A 14040-nucleotide genomic window follows, 5' to 3' on the forward strand; every position below is an offset into this window, starting at 1 on the left:
TGAATATCCATATCTGCTAACTAAACTCTACACAACAGAAGCCAGAAGAAACATTCCATCGACCCTCTCTCTGTGCAACAGAAAACATCTTACCAAGAAAGAAGCAAAATTCAACACCCTGCTTACTACTTTGACCTTGCCATCAGATATCTCCCCTGCTTGCCATCAGACATCTTCCCTTTCCTCCCCTCCCATTGATCTACCACTGCCACTGTCTCTTCTGTCTTCAGTTTTTTGGGGAGTTGAGGCGGGGAGTTCCAGAGCCACTCCTGCCTCACTCCAACTGGACTGGGTGGGGAGCCAGGCTAAATGGCACGGGTAATAGCAAGTATATTCCTTCTCCGTGCTCAGTTTCCCCAAGGTGTTCCCCAACAGCCTAGCAGTTTCAGGGAAGAGGAACCCCCCATGCAGCTATCCCTAGCTGAGCCTGGCTCCCTACACAGCCCAGGTGGAGCAGGGCAGGAACAGCTCTGGAGCTCCCCCTGCCCCCCAGGCAGCTGGGGACAGAAGCAGTAGCAGGCAGCAATGGGGGAAATGAGAGGGAGGGAGGAGATTGAGCATTGAGGGGAGAAGGTGCCAAGAGCAAGGTGAGGAGAGGAAGCGGGAGTTTTTCCTGATTCAGGGATTTTAAAAAAGTCCCCAGCTGCTGTTTTCATGGCATGGTCTGCCCATCTCAGTGGTGGGAGGAAAGCTGGAAGGAGGGTGCAGCCTCCTCCGCAGCATCAGTCACTGCTCCCACACCCCACTTCAGAAAATCCTGGATCTGTCCATAGCTTCAGAGGTTATGTTTAAAGTCCCAAATAAAATTTAAAAAGGTTGCTTTTTAAATTAAATGCAGTGTGCATGACCACTCTTGAACAATCATACTCTGGGAAAACAGTATGTTCATGTACTAAATGAAAGCAAATTCTTTTTAAAAAATTTCACAAACCACACCACAGAATTAATTTCAAGCTCCCATGGAAGTAATTATCAGCAATGTGAAAAGCATTTTAAAATTAATTATAAGTATTCTGACCGAGCCTTTTTAAAGTAGACCATAAGGAAAGCTGCCCTCCCCCTATGACCCCGAGTACCAAGATGCATTGGAATATTATTGCTAAAAAGAGCAGAACTGATTTTTACTCCAGATATACCAGTAAGGTTAAATTGATCTTTGCTCACTGCACCATGTAAAACTATATGTACTATGTAGCTATAGAAAAACTAATAAAGAAGATGAAAATATAAGAAATCTGCGGGGAAAAAATGATCAGAGAAAGAGATGCAGATTACAGTGGAAACATACACCTTCCCCACTTGCTTTTCAACAGCAAGCCACCACAAATATGTGGCTATTGAGTTCAATGGCATTCTTTATTAATTCCATTATTGTCCTGTCAGAAACATAGGTGTATTTAGAACAAATAAAAGACAACATTTCAGTGTGCACTACACTATAATTCAAGTAAAAAAAGGTCAGAAAGGCAAATTTGATTTTCTTCCTAGTATGTTTCTTCCAACCATTTATGTCAAATGAATGGATACTGAAGATTTTTGCTGTATCCAGTTAAATGGGAAGAGCAAACTTCTTAGAGTTTGTTTTTGATTTCAGTTCATGTGTGCGCTTATTTTTTTTTTTTTTTTTTTACAGCTAAACTAAATAAGCCTCTTGGAGCAGATTTATTCAATGAATCATCAGTCCCTCTCAGGTAAAAAAAAAATATTTGGAATATAGATATATTCCAAAAGAGAAGGCATAAAACTAAAATTAATATTATCAATAAACTGAAAAGTATAGATGTAGATCATGTGTAATAACTATGCTATATATTATTCTGGTATGTGTATTTTATACACTCACACACAATATAAACTACAATATAGTTTTTCTATGAAACCGTTTACATAGTTGGTCATGTGATCTATTGCCAGTGTTCTGAAATTTGCATACCCACATTCAATATGCAGGTTCAAAAGGTTAAGGGCTTATTTGTGCTTAATCCCGGATTTGTGCCTTAAAAAAATTAAATGCAAGACAACAAGAAGGGAGACAAATCTTTATGTCACTAGCCAGATCTTTGTGTCACTATAATGTCTTCCAGTTTTCATATGGAAAGCGCACATAGCCTGAAAGAGACAGTCATACGGGGGGTCACAGGGAGGTTGGCACTCACTGTGACCTGAGCCGAGACCAACAGTGGGGTGACCTGAATGTTATTTATTTATTTTAAATGGTGAGAGCCTGGAGAGAATCCAGAGTGGAGTCCCTTGTTGAGGATATTTTCTCTGAGCTGGTAAAACCCTTGCTAGTAACAGACAGCTGAAGCTATCTTATTAGCAAGATCAGTAACTGAAATCCTCAGAGGGGGTGCATTCAGCAGCAACTCTTAGCACAAAAGGCAGCGGAGACCACAGTAGTGCTTACAGAGTGGCACTGGCTGTTGAGACCCCAGTGGCGCTCCCCAAAATAGCGGAGAGGCAGCAGCCTGAGGAGAGGCAGCAGCCTGAGCAGTGGCAACTGTTACGTGACTGTCCCAAAAGGCAGTGATCCCCAAAGCAATGGCAGCAACCCATGAACAGTGGGCAGTACGACCTCCACAGTGACAACCAATGACAAAGTTTATCCTGGCCATCCAGAAGGAAACTCCTTCCTTCCCCTTCTCCCCTAACTGGGTATGGTAGCACTCTCCTAGGATGGGGATTTTTCAGTCAGAACTGCAACCAAAACCCCAGAAAGTTTAATATTTGAAGGTGTTTAATATTTAGGTATGTAATGCTTTAAAAAGTATTTATCGGAATCCAAGGTGACTTCACATTTGGGATGTGAAAGACTAAACAATTGATCGTTTAACCGCTAACTGTAGCGATAGCTGGTTAGCTTACTAGTTATCCTTTAACTTCGGGAGGGCAGTCAGGCAGGGAAGGGAAGCCACCCAGTACCCGGTCAGAAATCAGAAGGAAACGGCAGGCAGGAGGAGGGGTGAGGGGAACTAGTACCTCTCACCTAACAGGAAAACAGGGAACAGCCTAATGATGACTCATCAGTTAAGCAGATTCAGAGGTGCTCCCTCTCTCCCAGCACAGGGCTTCACATGGGCCCTGTTGTCTGGATGGACTTGCATTCTCCCCCTAGTCAAAGGGCGCCAGGAGCAGCTCCCAGCAGCGGCTGTGTCCGAACTGCTGTGTTATGAGTTAACTGTTTAATCAATATAATTAGAGGAGGTCAAACAAATATGTTTTTAAACAATATTTACATTCCTAACATCAATAATTAGATTCTAAACATGGAAAATTATACATTTGTTATAACTGTATAGAATGTGTAGAATCTTATTATTGGGGGTTGTCTTAAATTCAAAATAGTCTTGAATTTGGGTAAATACCATAATTTTCCAGGTCTAGAGTCTAATTACTACAGATTTATCTTAAATTTTTCTGCCCCCCCTTGACTGCTACAGTGGGGAAAGCAGGCCCTGCCCCTCCCACTAATGCTTGCCCCCATGCCACCTGTCCTCCTCACAACTGCCAATTACTCTATGCAGTGGCTCTGGCCCCTGTCCAGCCAGAAACTAGCAGCAGCAACAGGCCCAGCCCCAGTTTGGCGGTGGTGGTAACTGCGACTGGCCACAGGCCCAGGGAGGGGCCAGAGACAAAGCCACAGCAACTTTCCTGCTGCTATGCAGTGTCCCTTGCACTTTCCCCTGGCACCACGCCATCTCTTCCACACTTCCCCTGCTGCATACCCCCCTCAACATGTACCGCATAATCTCCCTGCCATACAGACAACCCTGGCCCCAGTGGAACACAGGCAGCAGCTCTGGCTCCAGTATTGCAGCATCTGCCTGCCCAAGACCACTACTCAAATCCCAAATGAACATGGAGCAGATGCTGAAAGGGGAAACCTACATGGCACCACTTCTGGCTGAACCAGGCTCCCCATACAGCTGCTCCTGCAGTGCAAAGCAGGGACAGGGCAAAAGCAGTTCTGGGACTCTCCTTGCACCCAGATCTGCCGGGGACACCGCTGCTCTGTTAAAGCTCCCTGTTGGAGCAGACCCACACTCAATTCATGTTGAATGGAGAAAAAAATCCTTGTGTTCACAACCTGTATGTTTGATGACCCTGGTATAGCGGATATGAGGCTTCATTAAAAAGCAATGCCAAACTAGGCATTAAAAAAAATGTCAGGTCCCCCAAAATCACAATTGGCTTAAAAAAAAAGAGTTTTTTTCTTTTTTAAATAATATATTTCAAGCAGGTTTTTTTATTTGTCAGCTGGTTTTTGAGATTTCTGGGTATACTAGTGATGCTTCAGAGTTCAGGATTTGGGGAATGATATCTTTTATTGGACCACTACATAGTTAGGACAAAGTTAGACAAGTTTTCAAATGCAAGGTATTCTTCATCAGGTGCGAAGAGGGAAATAGGCACAGCAATGATTAGAGTTTGTATTCTCCCTTCCCCCATGAGAACTAGAAACACTTTTACAAAATATTTTACAAAAATAAAACAGCTCATATTCCCTTACTTTCAAAGTTACAAGCCTTCAGGAGCTAGAGCTTTAAAAAAAAAAAGTTAAAAGCCACTAAAGGTCAAAGGTGCCTGCAAAACTCTTCCTAAACATGCATAACACATCTTGTTCTCCTCAGGCACATCCAGACAAACATGACCATGCAGTATGTGGCACTGCAAAAACATGAGGAAAAAAAACCGGAGCAATGGACACACAGCCAGTGTGCGCTGCTGAAAAGCAGAGCTGGCCTGCCCAGACTTGTGCTCCACTGCCAGCCAGGATCTGTGCAGCAGAATCCCACCAGCTGCAGCCCCAGGAGGCCCCCAAGACCCCAGGTAAGGCCGCTGGGGCCAGCACCCCTACCCCATCCAGGGTAATTTGCTGCGTGCCAAAGCACTTGTGGCATGGGCATTCGTGGGGGACAAGAAGTGGCGGCATCTACTGGTCCCCAGGGAACCAAACGTCCACACGTCTAGATGCACCTCTCGAGTCTCAAACAAAAGGCACTGATCCTACTTTTTGAGTGGCTGTCCCTCACTGGCACAGTAATGTCGGTGCCTAATACCCAGATCCTGCATGCTACTCTGCAAGGGCAACCCCCCTCCACCAATGCAGAACCATACAGAAACCCACTCACTGGGGATGTCTTTCAGAACAAGGGAGACTATTGCTACAAGTGTTTAACGATCAAGGTTTCCAGTACTGATGAAGAAGGATTTCACCGAGTAACACAACTTAAGATCTCATTCACCTGAAGTCTAGGAAGGTCAGAGGAGAAAGAGTCTGGAGAAAAGAAGACTGAGGGGAATTGTTTCCACCAGATCCTTACATCTGGCCTAAGCGATGTTTCAATTTTCCTACTCCAATTTCAGAAGTTTTCCTCACCACCTGACAAAGAGCTGCGATCTAAAACCTGAACATTGCAGCTGGGTTGCCTCATTGCCGAGGTCACCTTGGAGAAAATGGTTATAATGGCACAGACCTTTTTGCCTGGCGGGACAGATGGTGGTTTCAATGCAAGCCGGGGCCCTGGCTCAGCATGACAGCCACCGCCCAGCCATTTGGGGGGGGGGGGGCAGAAGCAGCCCTGCCTGAGCCCAGCCCCGCAGGAGGGCACAGGGGTTTCACCCTGGCCAGCAAAGTGGAAAGAAAGGGGCATGACCTGGCCCAGCAGGAAGAAAGGGGGCTTGCCTGGCCCTGTGGGGAAGAGGAGGGCCCGGCCCCACAGAAGGGAAGGGGTATGACCCAGCCCCAACTTTGTCCTGCCAAAAGAAGGAGGCACAGTCTGGCTTTAAGAGATGTGGGCTCGGTGCTTGGCCAGCTGGCAGGGGGGAGGACATCGTCTTTCCGGCCACCGCTCCCAGCTGGGGAGCCCCATGGGCAGATGCCACAGCACGGCCCGGCCCCAAGAAGGGAAAGAGGGCACAGCCCGGCTCTGACCTGGCCCCGGAGCCCCACGCACTAGGGCTTAGTGTTTAGCAGCTGAGCAGGGAAGAGGGCAGGCGTCTGTATGTCCGCAGCTCCCCCTGGAGAGCCCCACATGGCAGCTGCGACAGCACAACCCTCACCTAAAAGCCACGTGCCGGCGGGCTGCCTTGAACTCCCGGCAGCGCCGGCTCGGTCCCCGCAACCCGAGCAGGGCACCCGGGCAGCCGCTTGGGCGGGGCAGGAGGGAGCGGCACGAGAGGCAGCTCCCCTCAGCGCCGCCGGCACCCTGGCGGCCGCAGGGGGGCGGGAAGGACCGGGAGCGGCCGGGCGACTCCGCAGCAGCACCCCGGGGCGGGCAGGCAGGGGCGGGATCCGGTGCTGCCCCCCCCGTACCTGGCTCAGCAACTCCCAGCGGGCGCGGGCGCGGGCGCGGGCGGCAGCCTCAGTCATGCTGAGCCCGCAGGTGGGCACGGGGTCCACTGGCGAGCCGGAAGCCATCTTTGTTAAGGGCAAGCCGTTCCATTTCCCCCACCCCCGTTTTCCACCTGGGCATGGGAACCGTGCCCATAAGAGCTGGCGTTTTTCCTGTTGAAGTTAAAGTAACTTTTAAAAAGGACATGGGGACGGGGCACGATTTTTCCAGACTGTCTTAGACATCACCACCTTTACCCAAAAAAATGCAGTAGGTTGTTATGCAGGGGATTTGCCCCAACCCAATATGGCGGAGGAGCGCTCAGTCTCCGAGAACCGTCCCCCGCGCGCGCGAGAGTGCCGCCATCTTGACTACGGGCGGGGGGGGGAGAAACAGCTTTAGGCTGCCGTCTTAACTGAGGGCAGCCTGGGTCGCTTGAAGTGGCGTTGCCAGTGACTTCGCCGGGCAGAACCCGGGGGGAGGGGAGGCGAGGCGAGGCGAGGCGCGCGTGCTATGCTGCGGCTCCTGGTCCGCGTGCTGCATGTGCAGCTACCTCTGCCCGTCCTCCCCTGCCGCATCCACTGCGCGGGGCTCCGCGGCCAGGTACGGAGCGGGCGTGGCGGAGCGGAGCCGGGGGTCTCGGACTCAGGCCCCCTTGGAAAAAGGCAGCTTCCACTGGTATTGGGTGTCTCTTGCCCCGTAGAGGACGGGCCCCGTCGTGGGGGCGTGGCGGGGTGCCGGCCGTCCACTGGAGAAGGAGGCCAGGTCTTTTTTTTGCAGTTGCCAGGTCCTCAATAGGAAATACTGGTGTTGCAAGCTCGATGATCGTATTTGCTGCTGAAAAACTCTAGTGCTCTGGGGATAAAAAATGCAAAGAACGGTTCAAATAAGTAGGCAAATCAGTCTTCTGGTTTATTTTATGTTGCTCACCATAACTCTGTGGCTGAAATCAAGTGGTTGTTGGGGGATCTGAACAGTGCTGTAGCAAGAGGGGTGCCAAGGAGCGTGGGGATGGAGCTGTGAGCGTTTTTGGGGTAGGGGCAGGGGAAGGGCAGCTTCTGCCATTGTGTGCGCTCCCGGGCAAGCATGGGGGTGGGGGTGCCCCCCAGATTTGTGCACAGAGCAAGGGCCGGCTGCTGCTGCGGGCTTTGCCCTGGGTGCCAAACTTCGTTGCTACAGGACTGTATCCAAAGCACGAGACCTCCAGGCTTGCTGCCAATGGATTTGAGAGTTTCTGAAGCCTGAGACATGCTTGTCGCTGGTGGTAGCATCACATGGGCTCAAATGATTGAGCTTTGCTCAGTTGACTGTAAGTTGCCAGTAAGTGAGTGACAACTGGGTCATCAAAATTTGAAGCAGTTCTTTGTTTTGAGGCAAGCAGTCATAAGGAAGTGCTGACAGCCAACCCCAAAGTCTTTGGCTAAGATCAAGTGGTATTGGGGCACCCGAACTACAGGACCTCTGGGCTTGGGCCTGCACATGCCTGCCAATGGATTTGAAAGTATCTGAGGCCCCAGGCTGGTAGCATTGGTGGTAGCACCACATGGACTTGAACGATTGAGCTGTGCTTAGTTGATAGGATTTAGAACTGATTTGGCTAATTTGACCTGGATCACAAAATATATTATTAAAACAAAACAAAACCCAAAAGTCAGTTAAGACTCCCTGGGAGCTACTTGGGTTTTACACATGCTGCATCAGTTAGCTGCCTCAAAAAATACCGTACATTTTGAACACTTTCATTATTATTGATCATACATTTTAAAAGGTTGAAATTATTGTACAAATATGATAATTATTGTACTCCTGACAACACTGCTTCCTTCCCACCTAGCGTTGCCCATGGAAAAATCACTAGCATGGCTTTTATGGCAAAGAGCTCAAGTGGCTCTGACTGGCCTGAAGGCTTTGAGCACTTCAAAGCCCCATTGGGTTTTGCTTGGAGTGCTACCAGGACACAGCACCCTTAAGAGTATTGCAAAGTAGCCCAGGGTGCTGCAGCACCCAGGTTGGGAATCTCAAGCGTGAAGGCCCTGACACAGGGGAATAGGCTTGGGGTCTCAAGATATCCTGACAGATGAATTATGGTGTTCAGCCTGGCAGCTTCTGCGCCATTTTCATCTCAGCTGGCCCCTGTGTCAGTTTTGGTGCTGTGGCTTTTTTCTGAAATCAAAGCTTCCTCCAGAAAAAGGCAGCAGGCTGGACCTGCAGAGCCAGAAGGCAGCAGGTGGGTGAGGAATCTCCATCCTGGTCTCCTCAGTCTGTGATTCTCATCCAGGCTGGTGCTGCACACTGAGGTGCATTGAGATCCTTTTCTGCAGGGCGCCGGGCAATGTGAGCACTAAGGTGTACAAACATGAATCACAAGATGATCCCAGAGATTTCAAATAGGAATCCATCGTCTTAAAAGCGTTCTGATTTGTTGGGATCATTCTGAGTTCTTTGCAACAGAAGAATGACTAGATTATTTTTCTGTAATCAAAAAGCAAGTGAAAAGTAGGAGCTGGTGTTTTCCTAGGGTCTCAAGTCTATCAAGGAGTGCCTTGAGTCTAAAAAGGTTGAGAACCACTGATTTAAGCTTTGTATAGATGACGCAAAACAACAAAATGAGGCGAGTATTGAGAGTGAGTATTGGTCAGCAGCACATTGGATAATTTTGCTTCTTTCTATTGCTTTGGCATGGAAGATTTCCCAGGCCACAGAGGGTGGCTTGCTTGTATGCGTTTTATTATTTGCAGTTACACACTCAATTTCAAAGAAATGATGTAAAATAGTTTCAGATCTTGTGCCTGGCCTTTTGTTCCCCTGCCAATTTTTCTAGTTGTACAGAGATGCATTTTCCTATTTATTAAAAATGTCACCTCTAACTGCTGTATGAAAGACACCCTCCCCCACAAAACTCCCCATTACACACATGTACAGAACAGGGGACCTAAAAGATGCTAAGTCCCACGACTGAGTCTGCTGCCACTCTTTTCAGCTTATACAAATCAGACTGTAGAGTAAAAGCCCAAGTAGTTACTATATAGGGGAAGTGATTTACACAGTTGCGTATAATAGACTGAAAATAGAGAATACTTCTCTTTCTGTAACATTAAAACATAAAGATTACTTACGTAGCACATAATAGATAGCATATTTTTTCCTCTGTAAACTGACTGTTTTTAAAGGCCGTTTGCAAAGACTTCTTTGTTTTTTTTAACGGCAGTTTCTGCCCTATTTTACTTTCTATCATGCACTGTGCAAATGAAGACTTTCCTCTTTGTGGGAAACTAATTACCAACAGTCGGTCTGTACTCAGCTATGGTTGGTGTTATGCTCCATAAATGAAGCCAAGCGACACTGGCAAATGAGAAAATCCAGTTATAGTTTTAAAATTTTAAATCACAGCTGTTACTATATTCATACCAGGATCTTCTAAAATCAGAGCAGAAAAACTGGAAAGTAATTTCAGCAAGATATAAGGATATGGCAGAAAGAATCAAACAGAAATTAGAAGTATTCTATGACAAGTATACATTCAATCAAGACCGCCCAATGGTGAGTGGTGAAAAGAATACTAACAATGTATTGTGGTTTGGTACAAATAAGTAAATAACTGGATAAAACTAGTCCTCTTACAAAATTCTGTTGTTCTTGTTTTTAAGTTGTTTGTATAGTCATGTTTATTAAATATTTAGATCACTACAGACTATTTCAAAATAGTCTGGCATATGTCTATTGGGTATCACAGCTGTGGTTGCTCTCTAGGTAAGCCATCACACAAACAATAATTGTTATTACAAGTTTCCCTCATTTTATGCTGTACACACATTCCTGGAAGACAGTGCATAACTGGAATCCGCATGAAGGGAACCCATTTTACAATGGAACAAATAGGGATATGTTTCAAGACCTTGCCTGTACTGACCCCCAGATCCATTTCTACCACTTTTACAAGACAATTTTGGTACTCACCAGCGGCAGACAGTACACGCAAGTACAGGGCACTACCATAATGGGGATGCCAACTACAGAAACGTGTCGCAGACGACGAGCGAGGAGCACTGATCCATACAAGAGACTATATTTTGGTGTGCATCACTCCCACAATGCACTGCAGAAAGCTGCTGGCTGCATGCTTCCACCATACCAATCACATAAGAGTGAATTTACTTCACATTTAACGATTTTTGGTATAAAAAAGGTCATCACATAGCAAATTCGTACATGCAAAACCCTCATAAAGCAAGGGAAACCTGTAGTAACAAACAAGATAAAGTTAAGCTGACTTTCTGACAACCAGCTCAGGGAAGTGTATGATAATACATAAGTGTTTTTAGCCATTCATTAAAAGGAAGGAAATGAATTGTGGGGATTTAATTCCATGTACTAATAAAAGTGCTATGATCTGGAAGACCTTTGGTCTGTTAGGCCATGATCCCACTTACACATGTTTAATTTGCCTAAACTAAATAGATTCATAGAAATCAATTGGACTTCTTGAGGAAGTGTTCATAGGATTAGAGCTTGGGCCCTGGTCCTTAAAATATTTGCATACAAATTCAATTTTAGGCATAGGAGTTGTCCCATTGAACCCAAATTGGCAAATTATTTTCTTGTGTGGTTTTTTTTTTTTTGTAATTTATTTCAGTGGAACTACTCATATGCTTTATATTTTGCTTGTATGCATGTGTAAGGGACTAGAAGGGAACATTTGGGTCATCAAGTCCTTTCCCCTGCTGTCTCAGGCAGCCACTTCATATAATCCCTTTTCTAAACCGGTAAAACTCCATCATAAGTATGGGTTTACTTCAAGAACTAGGGTTCAGTCCTTGCTTAGATAACTTTAATTATGTGAGTGTTCTTTTGAAGTCAGCTGTTATTAGGGGAATGCCTACTGTTTATGTAATCAAAGTCAATGTCTTCTCTATTAGGACAATTGTATTTGCTTAAAAAATTGTAGCTTAATATCCTATACATAATTCCTTCTTTCTGCTTGTCTGAATAAGGCTAACAAACTTTCAGGGTATCGGACACTTCTCTTACATTTTTGTCTTCTATATAAAATATGAAATGTAAAATATAAAATTATTCCATATGATGCTGAACTAGATTTTTATACATGAAACTGTATACCTACTCATGATGGGTATAACTGTCATTAAAAACAGTATTTTTAGAAAATATTTTTGATCCCTAGTTAACTGTCCAACATTTAATTGTGAATTAAATGTATTTGCAATGTGTCCATTTTGCACCTAACAGATCAGATTTGGGAATTTTGTTTACTTTGAAGAAAATGGCTGTATATTGCGTTCAGTAGCTGATGGAGGTAAGATATTTCTTCTGCCATTTAGACATAAGTGTTAAAAAAAATGCTGTGTGCACTGATATTTCAGGATGCTTAGTTTCAAATTTAACCATTCCAGTTACAAAAAATAAAAAAAACACGTACAGCAAAAAGAGGTCAAATGCTATGTTCCATGATAAAATTTTTAACAATAAATGTTATAAAAATAAAAAATGTCAGAATCCCGTATCTAGAAGGAACTAGAAAGTAGTGTGCTTCACTTCATTCTGCAGTTTCACTGTTTAAAATGCAACAGCTAAACAATTATAGCAGCCTTTCCCTACTGTATTTTCATATTTTGAAATCAGAGTATTACACCTTCCATACATACTGGTTTAACATATTTAACAAAAGTCATTATGTTAGTAGTGAAAGTTATGTTTATCATGGAAGTCTCAATTCTTATTTCACATCCCCCTATGTTTCGCCACCCCCACCCTCCACTCCAGCGAAACTCCCTGATTAGTACAAGACCAAAGTGTTCGCATTTATTAATTTTGAGAGAGTCTATTTTCCACTAAATGCACACATTGTATTTGAAATGTCTGCCTCTTCTCTAGAAACCCAGTCCTCTGCCAAAAAATAAAATTAAAAATAGCAACTGCAGGTTCTTTTTGGTCTGTGAAGAGTGCAAAATTATCTCTACATTTTGAGATGTTTATAAGGTTAAAATATACATTATGTGCTAATAAATTCTCAAAGACGCTTGTGGTTATCAGTAGCAGAATATAAATGAATATGAGTAATTGAGCTACTTCTTAGTTTATCATTGTCTGTTATCTGTACTCCTTTATGTACTAGACAAAGGAAGTGCTGAAGTTTTACTTAGTACTGAAGATCTTTGTTTTCATGATGCCTTCATTCAACGCCTCAGAATTTCCCCTGATGAAAGGTATATGGCTACCAGCATTAAAAGCTCAAATTCTGAAGAGTCAACCTGTATTATTATGAAACTTGATAAGTTACCTGTGATGGAAAGAATTATCCCAAATGTATTTAGCTTTGGTAAGTAGTTTGTAAAAACAATGTAAACTCCATAGATTGCTGCTTAAAGGAACTGATTTTAACACGGCTGTCCCTTATAAAAAAAAAAAAAGGCACTTAAAACGATCAAACTGATAAAGTTTGTCTTATCCTTGTACTGTGTGATTATTCAATTGGGCAGATACAGAAGGGGTGCAATGGCCCCCTCCCTATTCCCACTCTTTCAGACCATGCCATAGGAGCAGCAGTCAGGGACATTTTTTTAAGTCCTCAATTCAGGTAAGAATTTCCTCCCCTCCCTTCTCATCCATGTTCACACACCTTCCTTCCCATTCTTTCCATCTTCCACCCACTGCTGCCACTGTTCCTGCTGCCTCCAGCCTAAGGGATGGGTGAGGTCCAGAGCTCCCCCAACTAAGTTGCGCAGGGAGCCAAGTTCAGGCAGGGGCAACAGCAACAGTGGATGAGTTTCCCTTTCCTACTGGGACCCCCTGGGTGTTCCCTGCCAGTCCAAGAGCAGGTTCAGGGAGAAGAAACCTACCCAGCTCTCCATGATGCCTGGCTGGAGCAGGACGGGGTGGCTTTGGAATTCCCCCTGCCTCCACAGGGCATCCTAAGACAATTGCAGTGGCAGGTGAGGAAAAGGGGATGGGAAGAGAGATGCTGCTGAGGAAGGGAAGAGGATGCCCAGAGTTAGGGGTTGGTTTCTTATCTGACACAGGAACTTAAAAAAATAGCTGTTGCTTCTGCAGTATAGTCTACCCATCCTGGTTGCAGGGAGGAGGGAAAGGTAGGCATGGGGGTTGCAACCTTCCTTGCAGCACCACTTGCTGCTCCGGCACCCCCCTTCTACCCTCCCTTTTTAAAATCCTGGATCCGCCCATGTATTCATAGAATCATAGAAGTAGGGTCGGAAGGGACCCTGTAGATCTTCAAGTCCAACCCCCCCGCCTGGGCGGGAACAAAAACTGGACTCAAATGAGTCCAGCCAGGTAGGCATCAAGCCTCTTCTTAAAGACCCCCAGGGTAGGAGCCAGCTCCCTAGGAAGTTGGTTCCAACTCCTAGCCGCCCTAACTGTGAAGTAGTTCTTGCGGATGTCTAATCTAAACCTACTGTCCAATAATTTGTGTCCATTGTTCCTTGTCATGACAGGGGGCTCTAGGGGAAACAGTGTCTCCCCCAAACCCTTCTGGTCCCCCCCTAGTGAGTTTATAGATGGTCACCAGGTCCCCCCTCAGCCTTCTCTTGTGAAGGCTGAACAGGTTTAGGTCCCAGAGTCTTTCAATATAGGGTCTGCCCTGTAGTCCCCGGATCATGCGGGTGGCCCTTCTCTGGACCCTCTCAATGTTGTCCACATCCCTCCTGAAGTGGGGCGCACAGAACTGGAC

General features: G+C 45.6%; 2 protein-coding genes across 7 annotated transcripts in view; one reads left to right on the forward strand and one right to left on the reverse strand.

The window, feature by feature from the left end:
- CAMKMT (calmodulin-lysine N-methyltransferase) overlaps positions 1-6426 on the reverse strand; it is a 383612-nt gene extending 377186 nt beyond the window's left edge. The window contains exon 1 of the mRNA XM_019549368.1: positions 6317-6426. Within this exon, the coding sequence (XP_019404913.1) occupies positions 6317-6421 (105 nt within the window). The 5' untranslated portion in view covers positions 6422-6426. The remainder of the gene's footprint in view (positions 1-6316) is intronic.
- Positions 6427-6833: 407 nt separating this feature from the next.
- The window catches only part of PREPL (prolyl endopeptidase-like), a 26729-nt gene continuing 19522 nt past the window's right edge, over positions 6834-14040 (forward strand). For 3 of the 6 annotated variants that reach the window (XM_019549369.1, XM_019549371.1, XM_019549370.1), the window contains exons 1-4: positions 6834-6938; positions 9747-9875; positions 11583-11649; positions 12469-12672. In XM_019549369.1, the coding sequence (XP_019404914.1) occupies positions 6849-6938; positions 9747-9875; positions 11583-11649; positions 12469-12672 (490 nt within the window). In that variant the 5' untranslated portion in view covers positions 6834-6848. Of the gene's footprint in view, positions 6939-9509; positions 9876-11582; positions 11650-12468; positions 12673-14040 lie in introns of those variants that run through there. The other 3 variants (XM_019549374.1, XM_019549372.1, XM_019549375.1) reach the window with 3 other exon arrangements.

The sequence above is a fragment of the Crocodylus porosus genome, unplaced genomic scaffold (assembly GCF_001723895.1).
Source record: "Crocodylus porosus isolate Cpor-Errol unplaced genomic scaffold, CroPor_comp1, whole genome shotgun sequence".
NCBI lineage: Eukaryota > Metazoa > Chordata > Crocodylia > Crocodylidae > Crocodylus > Crocodylus porosus.